This window comes from Corylus avellana, chromosome 7, assembly GCF_965113065.1.
Source record: "Corylus avellana chromosome 7, dhCorAvel1.hap1.2, whole genome shotgun sequence".
NCBI lineage: Eukaryota > Viridiplantae > Streptophyta > Magnoliopsida > Fagales > Betulaceae > Corylus > Corylus avellana.
This window is the reverse complement of record NC_142496.1, coordinates 6,565,932-6,574,857: the sequence shown is the minus strand read 5'-3', so window position 1 is coordinate 6,574,857 and position 8,926 is coordinate 6,565,932. Positions and strand designations below refer to the sequence as shown.

Sequence of the window (8,926 nt, the reverse complement as noted above, 5' to 3'; positions counted from 1 at the left end):
CCTCCCTATACGTACATATATGGTTGATTGGATGGTGGGACTTTGGTGATCAGAATATATTTTTCACCTGACTTTGTTTGTGCCATGATGAGTTTGGTTCGTCGTTTTTTCTTGTACGTGTTGTTTTGTTTGGTTAGATGTATTATGTAGTTGACCGACTTGGTGCGGTTGTGTTAACGTTGTTCTCTCTTCAGGGGTTTAGCAGGGAGCCTTTTGCTTTGCCTGATTGATAAATTATAAAATATATATTTTACTTATTTTTTTACCCCACTGGTTCGTGCAATTATAAAGTAGTGGTTTTTTTTTTCTTCTCTGTGGTAATAAAGTATACATAATTGTGAAAACCAATGAAGAAGGCTGGATTTACCTATTTGTTTTTTTATCTCTTTTTCCTCTATGTGTGTGTAAATTAATTAAGCTCAGTGACTGAAGTGAAGGAGCTTTTTCCTTTGGAACTTTCTGATTAAAAGGCAACTTCCTTAACATTCATCACATAAAAAAAGATGTCCTTGATACCTACGACCGCCAAATACGATGTAATATGAATAAGGTGGAAAGCCAAGTGGTCTGATGAAATGCTGGTTAGGAGTAAGACAAAGAAATAGAATACCATTTATCATTATTTCTTTTTCTTTTATCCTTTTGGGTTCTATTCTTTTAAGGTCTAAGTATATATATATATTGTTAAATTATCGATTGTCCCAAAAGTTTAAGTTGATAGAAATAGGTAAATTTAATCACTTAATCATTACTTTAACACTCCCCCTCATGTGTAGGCTCAAACTCCATTTTAATAGGTGAGATTCAACATGTGAAATATTTAATTTAAATGGGGTGATTTGACGGAGTCAAGGTTCGATTTAGGGCCATTGACTCTGATAACATATTAACAATTACCAATTGTCTCAAAAACTTAAGCTGATAAAAAAAGGTAAATTTAATCACTCACACATATACACACACATATATATATATATATATATATATATATATATATATATATCCTTTTTCCCATCTTCAGTAGATTTAAGGCTGAAAGGCTACATGCAAGACAGATGAAAATGGGGAAAAAGTGGAAGGTAGGGTTGCTGATTGTGGTTCTTGTTACACGTGTGCATCTATGGATAAGCCCGGCCTTGACGGTGGTAGGACTATCCATGCATGGATCTAACAGTCAACGGGGCAAACACGTGAGTGAGTATTGAGCCTAACACATAGAATCAAATATCAACCAATCATGATTTTGCATGCAAAAATAGGAAAAAGAAAAGGAAATATATAAAATGAAGAAAGATTTTGCTTAGAGATAAAGGTAATGCAGAATAAAAAATAAATAAATAATTGGCTCTTTTAATTTTATTTCAATTATTAGTTTTGTTTAGGTTATTAGTATTTAATTTTATATATATATATATATATATATATATTTTAAAAATTATTATTTTGTCGGTGTTTATTTAAATGTTATTTTGTATTTTTGAACTCCAATAAAGATAGATTAGAAATCAATGAAAATTTATATTTTCATTCGACTCAAGGGTTTGTAAGACTCTTTCAAACGTCATTGTTGGCCAATGAGATGTTCAACATAGACTTTGGACCTGTTTGAGATTGTGTTTGAAAAAAAAAAGTACTCGTTTGGTAAAAAAATTAAAAGCGCTTTTAAAGGTCTAAAAAACCTTAAAATTGCAAAAACTCACTTTGGCAAAAGCTTAAGGGCTTGTTTGGAATTGCGTTTGAGAAATATAACTTTTAAGTCAAAAAAAGTTTTTGGGCAAAACCTTTATTTTTAAGCTTTTGCCAAAAGTACTTTTTGGCAATTTTTAAGCTTTTTAGACTCTTAAAAGCGCTTTTAATTTTTTTACCAAACGAATACTTTTTTTTTTTTTTTCTTCAAACAGACTTTTTGAGTGTTAAAAGCACTTTTAAACCTCTCAAACTGGCCAAAATGAGTATTTGCCCAAAAGTACTTTTTGACTTAAAAATTCTATTTTTCAAACGCAATCCCAAATAAACTCTTTATTTTTATTATATGTTTTGTGAAAAAAAATCCTGCCCGCCGGCGTGGGTCAAAATTAAATGACATGTACATAATTTGTCATTGAAATGTAAACCGTACACTAAATTCATAAATCCTCTCGTGAGGCATCAAATTTAATATAATGAAATAATTCCAAGAAAATGTGAAGGGTGCTGGCATTAAGAGTTGATAGATACATAGAATTAAAGCCGCTATATTTGGGTTTGAATCGGTTGCAGGCATGGTCATACCAACCCTATGATAGGTGATGGGGTTTACGGCTAACTAAAAGTCAAACACCAGCCGGGCAAAGTGTTATTATATTTACTCATCATTCACTTTAAAGGTGCTTCCTTTGAAGAGACTTTCTCCCTTTCTCCCTCTCTCTCTCTTTCTTTTTAGGGTTTGTCAACTCTCTATCCATCTCTACCTGTAATATTGTTTCATAGCAAACTTCAATGAGGAAACCTTGTTGTGAGAAGAAAGAGACAAACAAAGGGGCATGGTCGAAGCAAGAAGACCAGAAGCTCATGGATTATATCCAAAAACATGGAGAGGGTTGCTGGCGTTCTCTCCCTGAAGCTGCAGGTATATATGGCGTCATCATCTAAAACAAAATGTCTTTTTCTTATTCTTCGATCTTCTTCTTCTTCTTCTTCTTCTTCTTCTTGTTTGAAGAGTCCAATTAAATAATATGTTAAATGGTGGATTAATTTAACGATGTTCTTATTTCAGGCTTGCTTCGTTGTGGCAAAAGTTGTCGATTGAGATGGGTAAATTACCTAAGGCCAGACCTTAAACGTGGCAACTTTGGTGAAGATGAAGAGGACCTCATCGTCAAACTCCATGCGCTTCTTGGAAACAGGTGCAACTTCTTTTCTCATATATCATCTCGATATATACTTCTAAAAACTTCCAAAAGAATAATCCTATATATATATATATATATTTAATAGACCGCTATATATATGACTGCAATATTACAACTGAGATAACATAGTTGTAGTGAAAAATTAATGACTAATTTTTACTGTCACCTACTTCTATTAAATTACTGTTTATCCCTTTGACTCTGATACCATGTTAAATTATTATTTATCCCAAAAGCTTAAGTTGATAGGAATAGGTAAATTTAATTACTTAATTATTGGTTTAACGTCTTCCTAGTTAAACGAAAATTAAAGAAGATAAAACCATTCATATATGTGTATTAATTCTCTTTGATTTATATATTATCCACACACACATATATATTTACTGATGTTTATGTATGAAATTGGTCGGTTTAGGTGGTCATTGATAGCTGGGAGATTGCCGGGCCGGACAGACAATGAAGTGAAGAATTACTGGAACACTCACCTTAAAAGAAAACTAGTTCAGCTGGGGATGGATCCCAACAACCATCGCTTGGGACAGCTCACCCTACCAAGCAAATCTTTTGTGCCAAATAATAATCATACATATAAAGCAGTGAATTCAAACTCTCAGGCCTTGAATTCTACAAGTGACCCTGCAGAGAGCAACACAAGCAGCTTACCTGACCTGAATCTTGATCTCACTATAGGCCTTCCACTTGTGAATTAATGTGAAGAAGTTATTTTTGCAACAGACGTTGTCTTTTTGTCTTTATGTGAAGAAGTAATTTTTTTTTTTTTTTTTTGTGCGCAAGTTAGAAGGAATATGTAGCACAAACAAATTTTGAATTTTTTGCAGCAGAAAATGGACTGCAACACTAATCCAATCTAGTATGAGGTATTAGTCAGTAATATTTGGTGATATTTATTCCCAAATGTGACATATTAAATGTTTCACATGAAGAATTTTGGCAGGAAATATATATATATATACCCGCTTCGCTTCGTTCTTAGTGCTACTAATGGCAAATGCTTTTAGGATGACAATTCATTTATGACTGTAATAACCTAGGGAAAGCGCTAATTAAGTCTAACATTGGTTCTTTACTAAGTGAGACTGAGCTTTATAAATGATTTTAAGTTACTCTAATTGTAACTTTACTAGTTATTTTAGAGTGATAGTATAGATGTGGCTATCACATTTTCTGAATTGTTACAAATGGTACCATACTCACCTAGTAATGCTATGTGCATGATACTCTCAGTACTGCATGATTTAGCCTTGACAATTACATCAGGGGTTTAAGGAAAGAGATTGAAACACTTTATCCCCATATTAGAAAGATGAGTAGACCATATAGAGTGGCTGATTTATAAAGACAGCCATAGGTGCTAATTAAGTCACACATTGTTTATTTACTAGGTGAAATTGAGTTTCATAAGTAATCTAGAGAATCTCCAAATTGATTAGTTATTTTGATGTGATAGTACATATATAACTAGCATTTTTCTTGGGTCATTATAAATGGTATCAGAACCAGGTTGTAACACCATGTGATATTGAAGTAGTACTGCATCATGTGACCTTAACGAGGAAGTCAAGTGTTTTCGTTTTTTTTTTTGTTTTTTGGTGGGGGAGGAGGGAGGGGAGAAATTGTAACACATAGATCATATATTGAAAAAATGAGTAGCCTCTACATAGAGTACTGAATGGTTTATGAATATACTTATGAGTGTTAAGTATCATATTACTTATTTATTAGGTGAAACTTACTTTTATAAATGATTTTAGAAAATTTCTAAATTGATTGTTCATCTTGGACTGATAGCGCTGACAAACGTAGTACTAATGGCTTTACTTTATAGTTGTAAACTACTTTTAGTCAGAAATAAGAAATATGTGTCTTTGCAATTGGAATTGATTTCTTGCTTGTGTTGATCATTTGCTGCAGTTGACAGTTGGTCTTCAGTAGTTCGTAATTATCCCCCTTTAATTTGTATGCTAAGAACAAAAAGTTAATCTTCTTCCAAAGACACAAACACTGACACAATATGCAACAAATTAATTATTAATATATTTACTGTGAATTAAGCTGTCCTTCCTGTCCATATGGCTGGTATGCTTCCAACCTGGCCCAAATGTACCATATATAATCTAAGATCTTTTTATTTTTTATTTTTTATTTTTATAAATTTCTTCCCCACTGGCCTGGTGGGGACTGATTATTCCATTACGTACACCGTGTACAGTGATTAGAAACGGGAAAAATGGAGTGGGTTTTACAGGACAAGAGCTAATTAATCAAATATAAAAATGTGTAATTAGGGACTCGAGGATGAATCTTGGGACGCCAAAATAATAATTAGGAGATTAATTGCCTGATGGCATCTCATTGCTTCAATGACCCGCAACTGGTTTAATTAATTGAACCTATTTTTCAGTCATCTTCTTCCTTCAATTAAAAGAAATGAAATTAAAAATTCATTTATTTTATAATTTTTTCAAATTAGATAATGTCAAAAAAGCTGCATTAAATACGGCCAAGTATTATTCCTCTTTGAGGTATCCGTGGCTTAAAATGCAAGCCAAGATTCTATAAGAATTAGTAGATCAAGAAGTCTATCAATGTGTCCCTACTAGATTTTCTATCAATGTTACTGATTGGATCGATCTTAATTAGGGTTTCTTTGTTGAAGGAAAATGTTTGAGACATGGTGTCCCGATCGATGTTTGTCTTACCTAATATTTGTGTTGACTATGATGTCTTTCTCAAGATTAATGAATTGCATGATGAGTAGTGAGGGGTTATTCATTTTCACCTGAAGAGAAGATTTGTCATAGCTCTTAATTGGTTTGTAGATGATGATCTACTCGTTTTTTACAAAGATGAGACCAAATCATTGAGGATTTTCTTAATTAGTTCAAAGTAATGTCATGTTTAATATTGTTTATGCCCTAATTAACCCAAATAAGAGTAATTTATTCATATGTGATTTGACTAATACTTAATGACTAGTGCCTTAGTATTATTGGCTACAAAGTAGGCTTAAGAAGATTAATTGTTCTGCGTTAGGGGAAATAATTGTAGCAAGAGTTAAGAGCTAGACTAATAGAGTTTCTTTGCTCTTCAAAAATCTACTGGTCTTCCATGTTTGTTCTCTTGAAATCTAAAGGCTTTAAATTTTTATTTAATTTTAAATAAGATTTTATTCTTTTTTCTCTATTAGGATCATGTCTATTTTCCCTACTAAGATTAGGTTTTCTTCCACTACTAGAAGTATGTTTTTCTTTATTGTAAGTATTTCTCTTCTATAAATAAGCTAGTTTACAATGTAAAACTTACTCATTGAATTATTATTAAATCAGAGAATTTTCTCTAATAAAATATTTTGCAGAGTTTTATTTTTCTTAAGCATGCGGGCTTGTTTTTTTCTTTTGGCCAGAAGATGAAGACACTTCTGATTGTAGATACTTAGTCTTCTGTTACGTCAGTTGGTATTAGAGCATATGTTGTTGATCTTCCTGAGAATCTGGCAATATCTTCAACATTCAACGTGGCAGATATTTTTGAATATTTTCCATTGAGTTGGAACTTAACTCGTTGACAAGTTAAGTAGGATTTTCTGAGAATATATAGGAGTTTCTGAGATTTGAAGCTTTCGGGTAATTCCTCTTGGACTTGAAGGAAGATTCTTAAGTTTAGAGCAAGAAGAGACAAAGTGGTATAGATGAATGCCCCATGTTTAGGAATAGGATATTAATGTACAAATGATTAAGTTTTCTACTTTTTATCGACCGCTTAAGCTAGCTTTTAAAATAAATTGTGATTTTAACATATATGGTATCAGAATAAACATCTTGGGTTCGAACATTTTTCTACCACATACTTACCCCACAGTTCAGTTAAACATTTTACGTATTGTGTCTCAAGTGTTGAGGGAGAGTTTGAGATATTAATTTATATGAATAAGTCCACCGTTTATTATCAACTTAAACTTTTAAAATAAATAATAATTAATTTAACACCCATTACTAATTTCTATACTAAGAGTAGTTGGTAAAGTATTGGTTCATGTACGTAGGTGGGATGGCACAACTAGTTTGACATAACAAGTTGACTCCCAGCTTTGCGTTCATCCTGATCTGGTTAGCTGGGTTCGTGGTAGCTCAAACACGCTGGTCATGATCAGGAAAATCTTGACCATTCATTTATTTTTTCTTGTCCCTTTTCAGAGAATTCTTGAGATGATCTTTTGTGTACGGGACAAAATGTAATTTGCTGGTGTGATGAACATGAAAATAATGGTGGACACAGACACAATGCAGTGGATGGATTTATGTTTTCACATGAAAATATTTTCTCCTTCATTTTTGGAGCATTTCTGATGTAATTTTTAGGGCTAGTTAAATTTTTACTTATCCAACAAAAAAAAAAAAAAAAAAACCCCAAAAACTTAATTGTGAAATCTTTTGAAGGGACAGGTATATTGTTAGAGTAATGCTACAAAGTTACAAACCATATTTGGATCCCACAACTATTTTAAATTTGTTGACGTGCATGCGTGCGTGCAAGTGAGTCCCAACTAATCTTTGAATTTTTTTTTACGACACCATTAAATATTCAAGAGTTGGTTTAGACTATTATATGGATATAATGGGATAAAAATGTATATTATATAAATGGATAAGTTTATGATGGCGAACCAAAAAATGAAAGTTCCCAATAATCACCAAACATTCAAAGGAAGTACATGAAATCTAGAGATTGATGTGGATTTCGAGTTCATCCCAGTTTATGTTACGTGGATAAGGTTGGAGTTGTCTGCAAGTTAAAAGTTCTGTACTCCAACCATTAATTGAAGCTCTCGAGATATATATATATATTTTGAGGAATTACTGCAATTTGAAAAGTATTTTGATCCATCTACCATTCAAGATGAATGGTGGACTATAGTAACTTGAGCTAAAGTTCGGTTTCTATCCATGTTTCAGATGCCTTGTAATCCGAGATGTATCCCTAGAAGGGATATCTAAGTTTCATATATGCAGACAAACCAATCATTTACAGGTTTTCGGTGAATATTGTACGGATTGAACATGTTTTGGTGGGCTAGCTGGTGCTTATGTTTCATAACATTACACGGGAAAATCAAAGAAAACTAACATTCCAAGTCAACTTTGCTAAACATCTCTCTCTCTTTCAGAAAATATTTACTAGAATGAGGGAGCCAATTTTGTGACAAAAGAAAAAACAGAAAAGATTGGAGCCTTGTCGACAGGGACGGAGCCAGGAAATTTTATGGGAGGGGGCCAGCCAAAATTTTTTTTTCGGTTCTTTAGAATTTTTTTTATCAAAAAAAATTATTTTGGTTGTTTTTTATGAACTCAAGACTACCGTAAGGACAAAAAAAAGTAGACATTTGAAAGTAAGGGCCAAAAATAAAAAAACTTAGTGGGTATGGGCCAACAAAATTAAAAATAGGGCCAATTTTTTTTTTTTTGAGGGGGCCAAATAACTAAAATTAAAACTTTAACTTTACTTTTTTTAAAAAAAATTAAAAATTTTTTTTTTTTACTTCTAATATTTTTTTTTCCTTATTTTGGGGGGGGACCATGGCCCACCCCGGTCCCCCCCTCCCTCCGTCTCTGCTTGTCGAGGCAAGAAAATCAGAAACGTATTAAATACAGACAACAAGGGAGAGGGTAATTAGGACTGGCGCTTATTGCTTCCACCGGCTGCAGGTATACATTTAATTAATTAATGAATATATAGAGAAGTAGAATTGAAGAATAGAAGAGAAAGAATCTCTATGCAGAATCTTTATGAGTGCTTGTGTGTGTGTGTAAGAGAGAGAATTATTTGTCATTACTCATTCAACTGCTTCTCTATGATGAAAAGACTTGTGAACTAAGATATTTATATTTTCGATTCCGATGGTTCTTTTCCTGTGTCACTAGCATATGTTGTAGGACAAAGGAAGAACAAGACGAAATAAAGATAAAATTTCACGTTAATTTAGAGTCTCACTAAATAACGGAAAAAGGGATATA

General features: G+C 32.6%; 1 protein-coding gene across 1 annotated transcript; it reads left to right on the top strand.

Annotated features, from left to right (window-relative positions):
• The first annotated feature begins 2,350 nt into the window (after window positions 1–2,350).
• LOC132184278 (myb transcription factor 42-like) lies at window positions 2,351–3,840 on the top strand. The gene is made up of 3 exons (XM_059597846.2): window positions 2,351–2,608; window positions 2,756–2,885; window positions 3,310–3,840. Exons 1-3 carry the CDS (start codon window positions 2,479–2,481, stop codon window positions 3,602–3,604), a joined length of 555 nt encoding a protein of 184 aa, XP_059453829.2. The 5' UTR covers window positions 2,351–2,478; the 3' UTR covers window positions 3,605–3,840.
• Window positions 3,841–8,926: the final 5,086 nt, after the last annotated feature.

Excerpts from the sequence above, each read along its gene's own strand:
- LOC132184278 (XM_059597846.2), top strand. The coding sequence starts at position 2,479 with ATGAGGAAACCTTGTTGTGAGAAGAAAGAGACAAACAAAGGGGCATGG. Across the intron at positions 2,609-2,755 it reads TTCTCTCCCTGAAGCTGCAG|GCTTGCTTCGTTGTGGCAAA; the intron begins GTATATATGGCG and ends TTCTTATTTCAG. Across the intron at positions 2,886-3,309 it reads CATGCGCTTCTTGGAAACAG|GTGGTCATTGATAGCTGGGA; the intron begins GTGCAACTTCTT and ends TGGTCGGTTTAG.